The sequence below is a fragment of the Pongo pygmaeus genome, chromosome 4 (assembly GCF_028885625.2).
Source record: "Pongo pygmaeus isolate AG05252 chromosome 4, NHGRI_mPonPyg2-v2.0_pri, whole genome shotgun sequence".
NCBI classification, from domain to species: domain Eukaryota; kingdom Metazoa; phylum Chordata; class Mammalia; order Primates; family Hominidae; genus Pongo; species Pongo pygmaeus.
Window position 1 is genome coordinate 37,266,916 of NC_072377.2, and position 20,390 is coordinate 37,287,305.

Consider the following 20,390-nt stretch of genomic DNA (forward strand, 5'->3'; position numbering starts at 1 on the left):
TTGTGGGTCACAGTCTAGCTAAGCACTTAAGCTAGAAACTTGGAGTCATACACATTTCTAACTTTCAGAGGCAGGGTTACCACTGAACAATGAAACAAATACCTACAGCTTTCTATGGGCAAGGCCTCATGTTAGATTATAATGACTTCAAGAACACAAAACCCTGGATCTCTGGGACTTTCAAAAACAAAACAATATAATGGTACATGTAATTTCAACTGTTTTTAGAGATAACATTGTATTTGGGGAGCATTTTATCTGTTGAACTAGACATTGCTAGATATTTGCTCTGAAAAGAATAAAAAGCTATTGAGTACTCTAGACTAGAAAACAATTCATAATGGGTAAAAAGGAAAGACTTTGAAAGAGAGAAAAGCTAGCATGGGATTTAGAAGCTGGTATGGTTTGGCTGTGTCCCCAACCAAATCTCATCTTGAATTGTAGCTCCCATAATTCCCACGTGCTGTGGGAGGGACCAGGTGGGAGGTAATTGAATCATGGGAGCAGTTACCTTCATGCTGCTGTTCTTGTGACAGTGAGTTCTCATGAGATCTGATGGTTTTATAAAGGGGAGTTCCCCTGAATACGCTCTCTTGCCTGCCACCATTTAAGACTTGCCTTTGCTTCTCCTTTGCCTTTTACCATGATTGTGAGGCCTCCACAGCCATGTGAAACTGTGAGTCCATTAAACCTCTTTCCTTTTAAATTACCCAGTTTCGGGTAGGTATTAGCAGCATTAGAACAGACCAATACACAAGCACAGGAAATGATGCTTCGAGGATTCAAAGTGATCCAAATGACCAGAAGCTTGGGTTTTAACGCATACACGGGGGAAAAAGTAGAAAAAGTACCCAACAGATCTTCTAGAAAATACCGCCATAGACATTAAAAAGTTGACAAATTTGTTAAACAATGGATTAGACATAGGTAAAAAGAGATGGGGTAAACTGAACGACGGATCTGCAAAGTAAGGAGTTAGCAGTAGAGAAAGAGGCATAATACCAAGCCTAGGCTAATTACTTCATATTTCTCATCATTTTTCACATTACATATAAACTAGTGGGTTTTTTTTGTTTTGTTTTGTTTTGTTTTGAGACAGAGTCTCACTCTATCACGAGGCTGGAGTGCAGTGGTACAATTTCGGCTCACTGCAACCTCCGCCTGCTGGGTTCAAGCGATTCTCCTGCCTCAGCCTCCCGAGTAGCTGGGACTACAGGCGCCCGCCACCACGCCCAGCTAATTTTTGTATTTTTAGTAGAGATGGGGTTTCACCATGTTGGCCAGGATGGTCTCAATTTCTTGACCTCATGATCCACCCACCACGGCCTCCCAAAGTGCTAGGATTATAGGCGTGAGCCACCACGCCCAGCCAAATTAGTGGGTTTTTAAAAAATTATTATCCCTACCAAATTTAGTTCTTTTCTTTCAATGGGGATAACTGCACAGATTTTGTTGGATTTAATGTGAGGATCAAGTGAGATAACGCACAAGAGGTGTGAACACAATGCCTGGCATAGAGTAAGTGCTCTATACCTGTTAGCTACTATTGTTATTGTTTTAAGGAGATCTGAACAGGTCATTTAACTTCTCTAAGTCTGTTCTCATAGTAAGACATGGATAATAGTTACCCTGTTTACCTACCAAGGTTGTTACATATATCCTCACTATTATAATCTGTATCTTCCAGGTGAGAAAATTAAGGATACATAAATAGGTTAGAAATTTGCGTAAGGTTACAGAGTAAGTGGTTAACTTGATTCCATAAAGCTACTCCAAAACTTCTTCTCTGAACCACTGCAGCACAGAGCCACACCCTTCATTCTGAAATCTATATTTGAAATGGAGTGATTTATAATTTTTTAAAATTTAGTATTAAGGGCTAGGCACAGTGGCTCACGCCTGTAATCACAGGACTTTGGGAGGCTAAGATGGGCGGATCACCTGAGGTCAGGAGTTCAAGACCAGCCTGGCCAACATGGCAAAACCCCATCTCTACGAAAAATACAAAAATTAACTGGGTGCGGTGGTGGGCACCTGTAATCCCAGCTACTGGGGAGGCTGAGGCAGGAGAATCACTTGAACCCAGGAGTGGAGGTTACAGTGAGCCGACATTGCACCACTGCACTCCAGCCTGGGCAACAGAGTGAGACTCTGTCTCAAAAAAAAAAAAAAAAAAGAAAATTCAGTATTAAGTCTAAAAACTTTATCTTCTTTATCCCTTACCTTTTTGGAAGGTAACTAGAGACTGCATAGCCTTTCTTACTGCTGCTTTGGCTCCACCAGCTTTTTTCTGTATGGTGAAAGTCACAGTTCCCGTACAGAGAGACAAACATTATTAACCTTCCACAGACATCTGTGATTTTTATATATATTGTGAGTTATTTGAGGACAGACACCTTCTGATGAGCTTTGAATCTGCTCACCAAGCCCTATTCACAGTAGGGGCCCAGAAAATGGTGGCTGGTTTGAACCAAGGCGGCAAAACTAAGTGCAGACAAAGAAAGGGAACACTTTGCTTTGACACCTGGTATCCTTCAAGCACAGCCATACTCTTTTTTCAAATGGCAAATGTGTTTTGACATCTCTGGCAACTGGAAAAGCTAGGGACATAATAAGCCTCTTAGCAGTAAACACCTAGACAAAATGCCAAGTTAAATTTTATCAACAGAATGATTAGTTTCTTAAACTCAAAGATTAATAACAACCATTTACTTCCATGTTATGCAATAACTCTTATTAATATAATCCTCAACAACTCTATGAGGTAGGTTTCAAATAACTTATCTGAGGGCAAAAATCAGCAGCAGAGCTGGGAAATAAATCTAAGTTTAGAGGATTTTAAAACTTAGACTTTTATTTCTTTTTTTTTTTTTTGAGATGGATTCTCACTCTGTCGCCAGGCTGGAGTACAGTGGCGTGATCTCCACTCACTGCAACCTCCGCCTCCCAGGGTCAAGTGATTCCCCTGCCTCAGCCTCCCGAGCAGCTGGGACTACAGGCACACGCCACCACGCCTGGCTACTTTTTTGTATTTTTAGTAGAGATGGGGTTTCACCATGTTGGCCAGGATGGTCTCGATCATCTGACCTCATGATCCACCCGCCTCAGCCTCCCAAAGTGCTGGGATTACAGGCGTGAGCCACCATGCCCAGCCGACTTTTACTTCTTTATGCCTAAGATGCCTCTCAGTTACTAATCATATAATCTTTGTATTGTAGTTGACAGAACTAAACATAAAACAAGCAACAATAACACAAACTACTCCTGGCCAGGCATGGCGGCTCACACCTGTAATTCTTGCACTTTGGGAGGCCAACGTGGGAAAATTGCTTGAGCCCAGGAGTTTAAGAACAGCCTAGGCAACATGGCAAGACTCCGTCTCTACGAAAAAATTTAAAAATTACCCGGGTGTGGTGGTGCACACCTGTAGTCCCAGCTATTCAAGAGGCTGAGGTGTCTCACACCACCAGGCACAGTGGCTCACGCCTGTAATCCCATCACTCTGGGAGGCCAAAGCTGGCAGATCACTTGAGGCCAGGAGTTTGTGACCAGCCTGGCCAACATGGTGAAACCCTGTCTCTACTAAAAAATACAAAAATTAGTTAGGCATGGTGGTGCAAGCCTGTAGTCCCCGTTACTCCGAAGGCTGAGGCAGGAGAATTGCTTGAACCTAAAGGGCAGAGGTTGAAGTGAGGTGAAATCACGCCACTACACTCCAGCCTGGGTGACACAGCAAGACTCTGCCTCAAAAAAAAAAAAAAAAAAAAAAAAAAAAGGCTGAAGTGGGAGGATCATCTGAGCCAGGGAGGTCAAGTTTGCAGTGAGCCATGATCACACCACTGCACTCCCGTCTGGGCGACAGAATGAGTTCCTCTGTCCAAAAAAAAAAAAAAGCTCCTAACAGTATGGAAGCAGGGCTGAAGAAATTAGCCAAAAACTACATACTGCTTTACAAGATAGAAAGCAACATACAGTCAAACTCCCAAGTATATTCAGAAAAACTCTTCATTTACAAATGAACTACAGTGAATTTGAAAATCTTGATGGAGCCTCACCTCCCCACATGTGCAATGACTGAACTTGACCTATGTGAGTTCAGGTTATCTGTATCACTGACTAGGAAAAGGTCTGGAATCAGTCTTGCCTGGGTTTCCCTCCATTCTCCCAAACACTGGGGGACCTGAAACTTCTGAATGTAGCCAGGTGAAATGGTTGGGTGTGGGTGTGACAGAGGCCACAAGAACAAGGGGAGCCACAGCCTGTTCTACTGAGGCAGAGAAGTCAGAATATCCACAAGCATTCAAGCTGCCTCTTTTATCTTTGCCTTAAAAGACAGGACAATAGCCAGGAATATGGTATTATTCTCTGACATGGTATAAATACTATAATACCTGCCTATTAATATCCTTGAACAATAATTTGTTTATAAATAGCTATGCTTAGGCAAAAAGCTCAATAACCATTTTTTCCATTTATCCATTTGTTCAGTGTTTGAGTATTTCATCTGTTCAACATGAGGGGTAATAGGAAGATGAGCAAGGGAATACTGCTGCAAAGCATTTAATCTAGTATGGGGCATGAAGTTTACAGGTAACAATAACAGGATGCCTGTTGTAGTGCTTCAAGAGGGACATAAACGTGGTTAAGGGTTCAAAGAACAGAAAAATAACTGCTTTAGCCACCATTATCTCTAATTTTCATAGCAACCATGCAGATTAAATATTAGCCTCAATTTAGAAATGAGAATGTAGAATATTAAATTGATTATATTAGCGTGGACGAACTAAAGAATTACGATCAGGAATGTCTTCAGACACACAGAAGTGAGACATTCAAGGTATAAAGGAGCACAAATCATGGCATGTGGTTGGAAAACAAGCTGCTGAGCAGCACAGGTTCTATGGGGAAAGGAGGTCAAGGAAGCAGGAGAACACACAGAGGATGCCTTGAAGGTCAAGCAGAGGGTCTAGACGTTTCTGTGTGGGTATGAGTGTTGCTGAGGGCTTCGGAGCCCAGGAGTAGCAGGAGCACCTCGTCAAGCATAATCCAGCAAGGGCAGGTGAGATTAACGGAAAGACGGGCTAAGGCCATAGCAACCATCAAAGCACAAGGTAAAAATAAAGGCTTGAAATTGAACACATATAACAGGAAGACATATTTCCATATAATTCAAGACTTTTTCAACAGATGTTAAGAAACCATGGCTCAGGTTTTTAAAACCTTGACAATTTTAGATATGTACTTAATTCTAGCAAATATATCAGGTATAAAATAAGATTTTTTTTAAAAAAGCATGGTTCACTATTTTGAAATTTCAGTTTTAAAACAGCAGTATTTTCTTACTGTAATTTGTCAATCAAAAAAGCCAAGAGCTGGTCAGGCATGATAGCTCACACCTGTAATCCCGGCACTTTGGGAGGCTGAGGTGGGTAGATGCTTGAGCTCAGGAGTTCAAGACCAGCCTGGGCAACACAGCGAGACCCCCCATCTCTACAAAAAATGAACAAATAAACAAAAATTAGCCGGGAATGGTGGCACACGCCTATAATCACAGCTACTCGGGAGGTTGATGTGGGGGATGGCTCTTGAGCCTAGGAGGCAAAGGTTGCAGTGAGCCAAGGTCATGGCACAGCACTCCAGACTGGGCGACACACTGTGTCTCCAAAAAAAAAAAAAAAAAAAAAAAAAGGCCAAGAGCTAACCAAACCATGAAGGGTTTCATCTAAAGAATTGGGATTTATGGAAATTTCAATTTTCTAAATTGAGGCAGCGTACTGAAGCGTTGGTTCTATGTCTGTAGGCTCTAGACCCACCCTTGGATTAAATCTTGGCTCTACCACTTCCTAGTTGTATGATCTTGGGCAATTATTTAAGCTTTCTCTGCCTTGGTTTCCTTGTCTTTAAAGTGGGAACATAATAGCACCTATCTCGCAGGGTTGTAATTAAAGAACATAAACAGAACCTGCCACATAATTAGTTGTTATTTTACTTTTTTTTTTTTTGAGACAGATTCTCACTCTGTCATCAAGCTGGAGTGTAGTGGCACGATCTCAGCTCACTGCAACCTCCGCCTCCTGGGTTCAAGCAATTCTCCTGCCTCAGCCTCCAGAGTAGCTGGGACTACAGGCGCACACCACCACGCCCAGCTAATTTTAGTATTTTCAGTAGAGACGGGGTTTCACCATGTTGGCCAAGATGGTCTCAATCTCTTGACCTTGTGATCTGCCCACCTCGGCCTCCCAAAGTGCTGGGATTACAGGTGTGAGCCACTGCGCTGGGCCTATTTTACATTTTTAAATGTATACATTTATACTACATGTCAGCTATTATAATACGTTGTTAATATATAAACATATTACAAATAACTATGTTTTACTTTAGTAATCAAAACTCAAATATGGCACAATTAACTGAAGAAAGGTGTAAATAATGGACACATCTTGAAATGTGGAAAATAATTTTCAAAGGATAAAAACATGATATTATTTCAATCTGAGCTTCTTAGCATTCCTATTCTGTGATGTATTCATCCTGCAATCTATCAGAACTTGATTTGTTCAAATGCCTACATCTTTAGCCAGATATACAAAAGAAACAAGACTCCCAAAAAAGCTATACTCTACTAATACCCTGATTGTTCAATGCTATTAAAAAAAAGCCATTCGGCCGGGTGCGGTGGCTCACGCTTGTAATCCCAGCACTTTGGGAGGCCAAGGCAGGCAGATCACGTGAGGTCGGGAGTTCGAGACCAGCCTGACCAACATGGAGAAACCCCGTCTCTTCTAAAAATACAAAATTAGCCAGGCATGGTGGTGCATACCATAATCCCAGCTATTTGGGAGGCCGAGGCAGGAGAATCACTTGAACCTGGGAGGCAGAGGTTGCGGTGAGCCAAGGTCACACCATTGGCACTCCAGCCTGGGCAACAAGAGTGAAACTCCATCTCAAAAAAATAAAAAATAAAAAAAAGCCATTCAAGGCTGGGCGTGGTGGCTCACGCCTGTAATCCCAGCACTTTGGGAGGCCGGGGCGGGTGGATCACCAGGTCAGGAGATCGAGACCATCCTGGCTAACACAGTGAAACCCTGTCTCTACTAAAAAAATACAAAAAATTAGCCAGGCGTGGTGGCGGGTGCCTGTAGTCCCAGGTACTTGGGAGGCTAAGGCAGGAGAATGGCGCAAACCCGGGAGGCAGAGCTTGCAGTGAGCCGAGATCTCGCCACTGCACTCCAGCCTGGGCGACAGAGCGAGACTCTGCCTCAAAAAGAAAAAGAAAAAAAAAAAGCCATTAATTTAGGAAAATTCCTAGGGCCTTACTTCAAAGCAGAAAAAAAAAAATTACAGCTAAGTCTTTATCAATGCCTTGCATTCTGTTGAAATCAGAACTCCTTTTTACTAAGACTTATACCTTTTACTAATGAAAACACAACTTTGGAGACAAGAAGGAATAGGTCCAAATCAGACAATTTATAAAAAAGCTTTAAGTCTTACCACGTGGCCAAGGTGAGCCTTGAGGTTGCCCAAAAGACTTCCTCTTATGGATGTAACTCGGTTTGGACATATATTTGACTTTTCCAGGTCGATTTATTAGAAAACTGTGACCGTGTTGATTCTCTCTATAGTAGAAATCACATAATTATTATATTTCTAAAATCTCATATCAGCGATAAACTTTAACATTTCAAAAAGCCCAAATTAAGCTGGGCACAGTAGCGCAAGCCTATAGCCCCAGCTACTGGCGAGGGTGGGACAGGAGGATCGCTGGAACCCAGAGAGTCGAGGCTGTGGTGTGCCATGATTGCACCTGTGAATGCCACTGCACTCCAGCCTGGGTGACAGAGCAAGACCCTGTTACTTTAAGGAAAAAATGGACCAAAATATAGCTCAGATTATATTCACTTGATACTGCCTAGTCTGTACCTCAGTGATGCACTTAACACATAACTCTCAACAAATTATTCTTTGTATCTCATACCTCAAACCTCATTTTTTTCACAAAACTTTTTTGTGGTTATCTCACTCCCCATTTCAAATTCTCCATATATTGGGCAGTTATATATGTATTTAATCCCTGCTTTATTCTAGAAAAGTCTCAATGGGAATCTTTGGTATTTGAAGTAAACACACTACACACACAGATGATCTGATTACATCTGGGTTTGTGTTGGTAGTATCTCCTCTAGGCTCTTAAATTATGTGATTATGTTTACAATTCTAATAATTTATTTTGTCAAATGTGGTGATGCTTAACAACACTGTACTCCAATTCATGTTCACCTTACGATCACCAACAGATATTAATAGAACTTTGCATGTTTGTTGACCATATATAAGAAATTTTATACTTGGGTAGTTTTCTTCAGCATTCTGTCTAGTTAATTCCTGCCTAATGAACTCATATATAACCCCTCTGCAGGTGATTAAAGTAAAATACATAATAGTAGCTACAGTTGAATGAGCATAACTGGGCAGGTCTGGGGCGGGTAGCAGAAAGGGAAGTAGTAAGCAGCTGGGGACTGGCTGTTTCTGAAAGAGAGAAGATGACACATGGGAAAATAGGATGAGCAGTTAGAAGGCAAATTACGGAGGCAAATATTAACAACAACTAAATAAAACAGGACTGCACAGATACCAAATTTCATAATTCTGGAATACATAAATGCTCTGTAAGCTTAGTGAGAAATATAACACAATTTTTGCCTTTTTCCTTGGTGATTCTATCAATGTATAAAGACCTCATGACTATGAGGCTACTTTTTTTCCTTTACTTTATCATCATAACTCTAAGCAGGGTAAATGCAAATGCACTGAACTTAGGTCACGAAAGTGCTACATTTCTTCTTATCAGGCCTGATGTTATCTTGCCAAATGGCATGTGAAACCTTGTCTTACCCTCTTGGAGAAGGGCAGTGTTGACATCTGGAAGACTGAGTAGAGCTGGATTTGTTAGGCAATGGTTTCTGTGGTAGAGCTGGTAGCTGTACTGACTCAGATAACAGTTCATTCATCAGACCGTACGCCTGTGAGATTCGACGACTATAGTGTTCAGAGAGCAGCAATCTGTAGACAAAGAATTAAGCATCATTTATTAAGAGTCACTTTCAGTTCATCTATCCAGAGGGAATATAGTGTTTGAAGATCACCTAGCATTTTCTGTTTGTTTGTTTTTATTTTTTTTTTGAGACAGAGTTTCACTCTTGTCACCCAGGCTGGATTGCAATGGCGCGATCTCGGCTCACTGCAACCTCCACCTCCCGAGTTCAAGCAATTCTCCTGCCTCAGCGTCCCAAGTAGCTGGGATTACAGGCGCCTGGCCACCATGCCTGGCTAATTTCACTTAGCGTTTTCTTTCTTCAGCACTTCTAACATCCTTCTATTCATCAGATTTCTGACAATGATTAGGCAGTATTATTAAAGGTACTTGTAGTTATGGTCTCTGGAGTATTTCCCAAATGCATGTAAATATCTGGGTTGGGAAAGGGAGAACAGCAGAAATAAAAGTCATAAAAACTGAATGAAACACATAATATTTGAAAGCAAATTTGAAAAAAGGCTAGTGAGTCTCATCATTTTCCTTGCAGTGATATCCCCATAATCTTCTGTTCATTGACAAAAAAGAGACTATTGTGAAAACAGAATTCCTAAGGCATTAATCTATGCCTCAGGTAAGGAAGTTAGAGAGAATACACAGGGTTATAGCTACCAAACTCACCTGTCTTTTTCATGCTTCATCTTTTGTCTCAGCCTTATTTCCCTTGAAGTCATGTAAAGCTGCATAAGAAATATCCAGTTGGTTCATTATTGTTCAATCCAAATAATTAAACCATTACACGTAATTCTGTTATTTAGGAAACAGTACAAAAAACACTGTCGTGTTTGATGAAGCTTCCTACTCTAGCATAAAACATAAAAATGTTAAATTAAAACATCATGTAATTAAAGTAAAAACCAATTTAGCGAGGCCGCGGCAGGCGGATCACCTGAGGTCAGGAGTTCATGACCAGCCTGGCCAACATGGTGAAACCTCGTCTCTACTAAAAATACAAAAATTAGCTGGGCATGTGGCACACACCTGTAATCTCAGCTACCTGGGAGGCGGAGGCTGCAGTGAGCTGAGATCGCGCCACCGCACTCCAGCCTGAGCAACGGAGCAAGGCTCTGTTTCAAAAAAATAAATAAATAAATAAAAATAATAAACCAATTTAATAAATTGAATGCAAAATCTATTTTACTAGTTCAATTAATATATTTTATTGAATTAATTAGCAGAGAACCTTATTTGGCTGCACTAAAAATGGAAAGTAGGAATATTTTAGGTGGAAGCACCTATGCTTTGTACTCAATCCTGTAATTAACCTCACCAAGAGCTTGTTAATAAAGCAGAAATTAGACATTTAAAATGATCATTTTTATGTTTTAAAATGTTTATCAGAAACCTACTACAGTGAATTGACTGTGACTTATAAACTCTTCAAGTTATACACCAGAAGGCAAACAACAAATGTCAGACACACACATATTATTCCAGAACATTAAGAACTATTGGTGTGAGTTACATGTGAGGTTCTTTTCACACACAATTATGTATATAAAAATGGACACTCAGAAGTAAATTCACTTTTTCAAGGTCCTGTAGAGAAGTTGTCACTAGCAAATTAAAGGTCTTGTTGATTTCAAATAGAAATTCAAATGAAAATTTTAATTACATTAACACCTCACTAATTCCATACCTTTACCCAAATAGAAGTTAAAAAACAAAACAAAAAGTGTTTGCAATCTCGAATGAGACCACAAAATCTACGAACCAAGCAGTTCTTAAACCCTTAGAGTTTACTTATTTTGAGACAAAAGTGCACTCTGTTGCCCAGGCAGGAGTGCAGGGGCATGATCACAACTCACTGTAACCTCCAACTCCTGGGCACAAGTGATCTTCTCATCTCGAGTAGTTAGGACTACAGGCATGTGCCACCACGTCTGGCTACATTTTCATTTTCTTATTTTTTTTTTGTAGAGACAAGGTCTCACTATATTGCCTAGGCTGGTCTTGAACTCCTGGCCGCAGGTGATCTTCCTATCACGGGCTCCCAAAGTGTTGGGATTACAGACATGAGCCACTATTCCTAGCCAATTTATTCTAAATTTGGACACATTTCTAACCATCTTGGGTATTTCCTTCACTGATAGCGAGAAGGTAATGTCAGAACCCATTCTACATTAGGCTGAGGGAACACAAACACACATACACACACACACACACTGTCTCTCTCAAACACACATGCATACACTTTAAGATTCTGGTCGTGTACCTCAGTAGCCCTGAAGGTCACTACCATGTCTCCTGGGCTATCAAGAAAACATTATGTTAACACCAATATGCTCTTTTCAGAGACAGGTAAGTAAATTGCACACTTTAAACAATAGTTCACCTACTTTTGCACCATTTGCTGTTTAAATGGAACAGTTTATCTGAAAAATTCACCTAAAGAATTTGTTATCCTAATGATGCTGAAAAAAATGAAGGGATATTGTATTTTATTTCAGATTACAAAGTAAAAGATAAACTGTAATCTAAATGTAATTTTCATAGTAATGTGACTATCAAAGTAACAATGCTTTGTTTTACCATCTGAAGAAAAATATACCTGACCTAGCCTGCTGATGTCTGTATTTAGGGCTCAGTAAATAAATGCTGACAGTTTTAAAGACAGTTAAAAAAACAAAAACCACACACATAGAAGTGACATTGCTCTGTTGATACATGACTGGACAATAATTCTTTTTGTATTCTTTGTAGGTAACTTATGAACAGAAAATTGAAAGGTTTTTTATTTGTTAGCTTTTGCTTTATTTGTAGACACAGGGTCGCCCTTTGTCTCCCAGGCTGGAGTGCAGTGGTGGGATCATAGCTCAATACAGTCTCAAACTTCTGGGCTCAAATGATCCTCCTGCCTCAGCCTCTAGAGTAGCTGGGACTACAGGTATGTGCTACCACACCTGGCTAATTTTTTTTTTTCTTTTGTAGAGATGAGGTCTCATGATATTGCCCAGGATGCTCTCAACTCTTGGTCACAAGTGATCCTCTCACTTTGGTCTCCCAAAGTTTTCTAAGCAAATAAATTTTATAAACTAAGTAATGGAGCAGGCATAGAAGAGTGAGTTTTTAAAATGGCTTTAATACACATAGTTGGTTGTTTCAAAAGCCAATGACTCTCATTGAAAATTAAAGGAACAACTCCAATTGGTCACCCAATCACTCAACCTCCTCCTCTTGTTAAAATGCTACAGCCATCATTAGCCTGGGGGACAAAAAAATATTTAAGATAATTCAGTATAACTTGGTTAGCACAATATGCTGCAACATTTTAAGGTAATTTATTAACTTTTCCTGACTTAAGTAAAACATTTACTTTTCTATATGCCAAATTAAAAATGTATCCAAATTATGTTAATCTTTTTCTCAAAATTTTGCCAGGAAAGTAATTACACATATTCTATAATTCCATTACCCTTGACATGGCAGACTTACTGGATTGCTTCTGGGACAGAAAGGGTCACGTTCTTGCCCTCTCTTTTCTGCCAGTTCATTTAAGTACTTTGCCATTCTTTCTTTTCGTTTTCTTTTCATCCAGGCTTGAATCTCTCTTCTTTCCTTGTCAGTTCTTTGTGAATGTCTGCCAGAAGAATGCTGAATTCTGAGAAATTTAACAAGCAAGACATCATTTGCTTTTAAATTTGTTAAGCAGATAAGATATATCATGACTAAACACTATCTGGAAATATTTTGCCCCGTCTTCAAAAGTAGTATATACTTATGTTCTCTAGTCAACTCACTCCAATTTGTTACCTGAACTCCACTGCAAATGGACTCAGAAAGCTAACAACTTCTTTATAACATTTGCCTCAAACTCGATTTTCCCTTCTTCTTTAAACTCTATCTTACCTGAGTCTTTTCCTAACTCTCAGAAAACTATAAAGCCTCCTGCATTGGCTCCTTTCTTCTCTGCTCACTGCTTCAAAATCCATGTCTTGAAGGTTCTCCTTTTGACTTTTTAAAAACTTTTTAATTTTGTGGGTACATAGTAGATGTATATATTTATAGGGTACATGAGATATTTTGATACAGGTATGCAATGCATAATAAACACATCATGTAAAATGGGGAGGTTTCCACTTCTTTATCTATTAATATAACTTATTCCCTGCACTATCTCTATCACTTTCAAAACTTCTAATACAGGGCTGGGCTCAGTGGCTCACACCTGTAATCCCAGAACTCTGGGAGGCCAAGGCAGGCAGACTGCTTTAGCCCAGGAGTTCAAGACCAACCTGGGCAAGATGATGAGATGTCATCTCTACTAAAAAAAAAAAAAAAAATTAGCCAGGTTGAATGGCACATGCCTGTAATCCCAGCTACTTAGAAGGCTGAGGTGGGTGGGAGGATCACTTGAGCCTGGGAGGTCGAAGCTGCAGTGAGCAGTGATTGCGCCACTGCATTTCAGCCTCGGTGACAGAGGGAGACTGTCTCAAAAAAAACAAAAAAATTGTAACACAGAGGTGACTTCCAACAGCTGCCCTTATGGATCTAATCCCATGCTTAGGCTCATGCCACACTTCCCATAGTCTGGCCCAAATTAATGGACTAAACATGGCAGGGATACTGTGAAAGGCCCATTCCTGCAAGACACAGGTGACTCTGTGGGTGACTTGGCCTGAGGTCTTACCATTGACCTGGCTGAAACATTCTTAAAACTACACAGTGCACTGAGACTCTGTCTCCCCTACCCTCTTTCCCTCTCCTTTACAGGGAGGGCTGAGAGCTGCATCATAGTCTGATGCTTCTCCTTACTTCTTCCCTGCACTCCGCCATCCTCTCACAAGCATTTTCCCCAGCAAATCTCTTCTACAGCTAATCCGACCTTAGCTTCTGCTTCTTGGAGGATCTGAACTAACACACATGCACTAGGAGTGGTCTGAGAAAATGGGTGGTGCAAAATGGGGATTTGGGGCAAGGTGCAGTGGCATGCACCTGTAGTCCCAGCTACTTGGGAGGCTGAAGTGGGACAATCGTGAGTTCAAGCCCAGCTTGGGCAAAATAGCAAACCTCCATCTCCAAAAAAGAAAATTTTAAAAAGTTTCTTTTTTAAAAGATGGGGACTTGAGACAGATGCATCACCCAGTGATTGAAAAAGACACCCTCCTAAACAGCAGACCAGTCACAAATACAAACAATACAGTTTATTCTGAATATCTGCTTTCCTTTTGAGACTCTGGAATCTTAATACATGGCAGGCAGTATCCCCCCAGTAAAACCCCAGGCACTGAATTTCTAATGGGCTTGCCTGGTAGACATTTCACACATGTCGTCACAACTTGTTACTGGAGGAATTAAGTGCATTCTGTGCGACTCCACTGGGAAAAGACTCTTAGAAGCTTGTGCCTGATTTTCCCTGGAATTTACTCCATGTACCTTTTGCCTCCTGTTAGGATAAATTATAGCCATGAAAATGACTATTTGCTGAGTTCTGTGCATCCTCCTAGGTGATTTCTGAACCTGGAGGTGATCTTGGGGACCCCCAGCACAGGGTCAGATCTACATCAGCACTGCAGTATGATAGTTGTCCCCAATTTTATGGCATCCTCCCTTTTTCCCTCACAGGCATTTCTCCAAATAAATCTCTTGCTCATCAAAATCCCATCTGCTTTGCAGAGGACTTAAAACTAATATACCGATGAATATTACCACTCGATGTTCTTCTGCCACCTTATATCTAAAACTGCATTCTCTTATTTATTTATTTATTTATTTATTTATTTTATTATTATTATTTTTTGAGACGGAGTTTCACTCTTGTTGCCCAGGCTGGAGTGCAATGGCACGATCTTGGCTCACTGCAACCTCTGCCTCCTGGATTTAAGCAATTCTCCTGCCTCAGTCTCCCGAGTAGCTGAGATTACAGGCTCGCACCACCACGCCCGGCTTTTTGCATTTTTAGTAGGAACGGGGTTTCACCATGTTAGTCAGGCTGGTCTCGAACTCCTGACCTCAGGTGATCCACCCGCCTCGGCCTCCCAAAATGCTGAGATTATATATAGGCATGAGTCACCGAGCCCAGCCATTATTTAATTAAGTTAAATTTATTTATTTATTTATTTGTGTTTTTGAAACCTCGTCTCTACCAAAACTATAAAAATTAGCTGGGGGCAGTGGCACACATCTGTGGTCCCAGCTAGTTGGAGACTAAGGTGGGAGAATCACTTAAGCCTGGGGAGGTTGAGGCTGCAGTAAGCCATGATTGTGCCACTGCACCCCAGCCTGGGTGACAGAGTGAGACCCTGTCTCAAAAAACAAACAAACAAACAAAAGATATGTCCTTCTCAGGGAAGGAAGCAAAATTAACAGAATACAGGATTTAAAAGATATTTTTATTAAAAAAATTTTTTTTGAGATTGGGTTATGAGACTGGCTAATTTTTGTATTTTTGGTAGAGATGGGGTTTCCCTATGTTGCCCCTGCATTCTTTATCCTGCTAAATAAATCACCATCAACTCAGTCACCCAAGTAAAAAAGCTGTCACTCTTACCACCTGATAGCCTCCAAATGTTTACTGACACCTATTACCCTACACTCTCCATTCTGATCACCTCATCTCTAAACTACTGAAGTAAGTCTTCTAACTGGCTCTAATTTGTATCTTAAAGCCCTGTGCTGCATGCAGATGGTGTCACCTGGAGCTTAAGGACCTGCATGCATGTATCACTGCTGAAAGAAATCATGAATAACAAAACAAATGGAAACACATCCCATGCTCATCAATGGGTAGAATCAATATTGTGAAAATGACCATATTGCCAAAAGCAATCTACAAATTCAATGCAATTCCTATCAAAATACCACCATAACGGCCAGGCGTGGTGGCTCACACCTGTAATCCCAGCACTTTGGGAGGCCGAGGCGGGTGGATCACCTGAGGTCAGGAGCTCAAGACCAGCCTGGCCAACATGGCAAAAACCCATCTCTATTAAAAATGAACAAATTAGCCGGGTGTGATGGCACAGACCTGTAATCCCAGCTACTAGGGAGGCTGAGGCAGAAAAATTGCTTGAACCCAGGAGGCAGAGGTTGCAGTGAGCAGAGATTGTGCCACTGTACTCCAGCCTGGGCAACTCTGCCAAAAAAAACCCAGAAAACAAAAAACAAAATCATCATTCTTCACAGAACTAGAAAAGACAATCCTAAAATTCATATGGAACCAAAAAAAGAGCCTGTACAGCCAAAGCAAGACAAAGCAAAAAGAATAAATCTGGAGGCATCACATTATGACTTCAAACTATACTATAAGGCCATAGTCACCAAAACAGCATGGTACTGGTATAAAAATAGGCACATAGACCAATGGAACAGAATAGAGAACCCAGAAATAAACCCAAATACTTACAGCCAACTGATCTTCGACAAAGCAAACAAAAACATAAAGGGGGAAGGACACTCTATTCAACAAAGGTGCTGGGATAATTGGCAAGCCACATGCAGAAGAATAAAACTGGAACCTCATCTCTCACCTTATAAAAAAATCAACTCAAGATGTATCAAGGACTTAAATCTAAGACCTGAAACCATAAAAATTCTAGGAGATAAAATCGGAAAAACCCTTCTACTCACTGGCTTAGGCAAAGGCTTCATGACCAAGAACTCAAAAGCAAATGCAACAAAAACAATGATAAATAGGTGGAACTTAAACTAAAAAGTTTCTGCACAGCAAAAGAAATAATCAGCAGAGTAAACAGACAACCCAGAGTGAGAGAAAATCCTCACAATCTATACATCCGACAAAGAACTAATAACCAGAATATACAAGGAACTCAAACAAATAAGCAAGAAAAAAAAATTCCATCAAAACAATAGAGTTAAGGCATGAAGAGACAATTCACAAAAGAAGATATACAAATGGCCAACAAACATATCAAAAAATGCTCAACATCACTAATGATCAGGGAAATGCAAATAAAAAACCACAATGCAATACCATCTTCTGCAAGAACGGACATAATCAAAACATCAAAAAATAATAGATGTTGGCAGGGATGCGGTTAAAAGGGAACATTTTTACACTGCTGGTGGGAATGTAAACTAGTACAACCACTATGGAAAACAGTGTGGATATGCCTTAAAGAACTAAAAGTAGAACTACCATTTGATCCAGCAATCCCACTACTGGGTATCTACCCAGAGGAAAAGAAGTCATTATATGAAAAAGATACTTGCACATGCATGTTTATAGCAGCACAATTCGCAATTGCAAAAATATGGAACCAGCCCAAATGCCCATTAAGCAATGAGTGGATAAATAAATTGTGGTACACATATACACCATGTCATACTATTCAGCCATAAAAAGGAATGAAATAATGGCATTCGCAGTAACCTGGATGGAACTGGAGACCATTATCCTAAGTGAAATAACTCAGGAATGGAAAACCAAACATTGTATGCTCTCACTCATAAGCTATGAGGAGGCAAAGGCATAAGAATGATAACAATGAACTTCAGGGACTTGGGAGAAAGGGTGGGAGGTGGGTGAGGAATAAAGACTACAAATTGGGTACAGTATATACTGTTCAGGTTGATGGGTGCACCAAAATCTCATAAATCATCACTGAAGAACTTACTCTTGTAACCAAATACCACCTGTTCCCCCAAAGCCTACGGAAATTAATTTAAAAAAAAAGAACCTGCATGTGAGTATCAAAGACAATGGCCAAGAATAAATTAAGAGGGCAGAAGTCCAGGAACGTATTTCACATGGTCAGCCAAAACAACTTTAAGGCTAAAAACAAAGCAAAGCCAGTTACTACTAATCTTAAAATAAACATTATGCATGATGAAAAGTTAACAATGTTAATGAAGCATTTGTAAATATACAAAAGGAACTAGACAACTTCTCAAAAGCCCTTTCTCTTGAACCTCTGCAAAAAGAACCAATTCCTCAGAAATGTCCTGAAAGCAAACCAGTTAATGTTGATGAAGCTGTAATACAGTTGTGATACAGTGTAATACAGTGGTGATGTATGTAATTCTCCCCAAAAGACCAACACATTATATGTTTTATACAATTTTATTTTTAAAAATCTTAATGTGCAGGCATTGGCACATTTTAAAAACAAACTGCATAAACAGATCTTTCCTCCAATCTAGGAAAAATGGAATGTCAGAAGTCAACAAAATGGATAAACTTAAAGTGCTAAAACAGAAGGCACTTCACCAAATCTGTTCACTGAAACAGTTACATAACCTTGCTTACATCTTTCACGTTATAGGCTACAGTGAATGTCTGTCTGGATAGAAGAACATACAGAAATAGTTTCATGGCAGTAAAAATGTTAAGTCGAAGAAGTGATGAGTACTTTGCCAACGTATTTTGTTTTTGGTAATCTTCCTTTGTTTTTGATAACTTTCCTTTTATAAGTGGAGAAAACAGGATTCAGAACTGAAAAAAAAGTTGAAATCACAGAATAAAGTTACTTGGGGGATGGGGAGGTTGGTAGATATTAAATTGGTTTTCCCCTGAAGCAAAATGAAAAGAAAAAAAGCCCTTTCTACCACACCCTGCTGCGTGTCAATAGGTTGAACTCAGTGATTCCCTCTGGTCTTCACACTCACCTAGTCTCACTCTCCCCTTCTAATGCACAAACTCTAGCTACATCTAATTCCTTGCCCTTCACTTATGAATACAAGAACTACTGTGATTGCCTTCTTTCACTGACTTTCTTCCCCCGAGCTCCCATAAACACTGATATAACTTGGTCTTAGAGCTCTGTTTCCAAGAGCAGAAACCATATTTAATTTTTTTTTAGTAAAAATTTTTTTTTTGAGACAGAGTTTCACTCTTGTCACCCAGGCTGGAGTGCAGTGGCATGATCTTGGCTCACTGCAACCTCCACCTCCCAGGTTCAAGGGATTCTCCTGCCTCAGCCTCCCAAGTAGATGGGATTACAGGTGCCCACTACCACACCCAGCTAATTTTTTGTATTTTCAGTAGAGACAGGGTTTCGTCATGTTGGACAGGCTGGTCTCGAACTCGTGACCTCCTGATCTGCCCACCTCAGCCTCCCAAAGTGCTGGGATTATAGGCATGAGCCACCGTGCCAGGCCAAATATTTTTTATAGAGATGAGGTTTCGCTACATTGCCCAGGCTAGTCTCAAACTCCTGAGCTCAAATGATCCTCCCACCTCAGCCTCGAAAGTGCTGAGATTACAGGTGTGAGCTACCGCATCCAGTCAATATTTAATTTTTATTCTAATTATTGACATTTAATAGACTATTGTTAACATGATCATTAACTTAACAAAACAACTGAAGGTAACTAAATGCATTAGTTTAGGAAGTTTGGTTTAACATGGTCTTAATATAAGGTTATATATAATACAGCAGATACATCGAATAATAGACACTAAAATAATTAAATAGAAATTAGTGGAATCCCTTTTCCTTTTTGTACAATATTTTCTGGTAATAGAAAAATATTTTTACCAGAAAATAATGAGGTCTTATAAGTTCAATAATAACTTCTTTTGAGAACAAAATGACTTCGAGAAGTGTTTGTAATGTCTTTGCCCACTTTTTAATCTAGTTGTTCTTTGCTTATTCAATTGTTCAAGTTCTTTTTTTTTTTTTTTTTGAGACACAGTCTTGCTCTGTCGCCCAGGCTGGAGTGCAGTGGCGCAATCTCGGCTCACTGCAAGCTCCACCTCCCAGATTCACACCATTCTCCTGCCTCAGCCTCCCAAGTAGCTGGGACTACAGGCGCCTGCCACCACGCCCAGCTAATTTTTTTGTATTTTTCATTAGAGACGGGGATTCTCCCTGTTGGCCAGGATGGGCTCAATCTCCTGACCTTCTGATCCGCCCGCCTTGGCCTCCCAAAGTGCTGGGATTACAGGCGTGAGCCACCGCACCCAGCCCAATTGTTCAAGTTCTTTGTAGATTCTGCATATTAGATCATTGTTGGATGCAAAGGTTGTGAATATTTTCTCCTATTCTGTAGGTTGTCTGTTTACTCTGTTGATTATTTTGCTGTGCAGAAGCTCTTCAATTACATCCCACTTGTCAATTTTTGTTTTTGTTACAACTGCTTTTGAGAACTTAGTCATAAATTCTTTCCCAAGGCCAGTGTCCAGAATGGTATTTCCTAAGTTTCTTCTAGGATTCTTATGGTTTGAGGTCTTATATTTAAATGTTTTATCCATCTTGTGTTAATTTTTGTATATGGTGAAAGGTAGGGGTCCAGTTTCATTCTTCTGCATATGGCTAACCAGCTCTCTCACAACCTTTATAGGGAGTCATTTCCCCTGCCTTTCCCCCTAATTTTTGTCAGCTTTGTCAAAGATCAG

General features: G+C 40.2%; 1 protein-coding gene and 1 pseudogene across 17 annotated transcripts in view; one reads left to right on the forward strand and one right to left on the reverse strand.

Annotated features, from left to right (window-relative positions):
• Positions 1-20,390, reverse strand: part of CPLANE1 (ciliogenesis and planar polarity effector complex subunit 1) — a 150,025-nt gene that overhangs the window by 6,513 nt on the left and 123,122 nt on the right. For 14 of the 17 annotated variants that reach the window (XM_054487076.2, XM_054487081.2, XM_054487077.2 and 11 more), the window contains 4 exons: positions 12,527-12,692; positions 9,713-9,771; positions 8,893-9,060; positions 7,492-7,616 (listed from right to left, as the gene is read on the reverse strand). In XM_054487076.2, the coding sequence (XP_054343051.1) occupies positions 7,492-7,616; positions 8,893-9,060; positions 9,713-9,771; positions 12,527-12,692 (518 nt within the window). Of the gene's footprint in view, positions 1-7,491; positions 7,617-8,892; positions 9,061-9,712; positions 9,772-12,526; positions 12,693-18,105; positions 18,486-20,390 lie in introns of those variants that run through there. The other 3 variants (XM_063664740.1, XM_063664737.1, XM_063664738.1) reach the window with 2 other exon arrangements.
• On the forward strand, positions 17,753-18,042 carry LOC129037075 (ribosomal biogenesis factor-like; annotated as a pseudogene).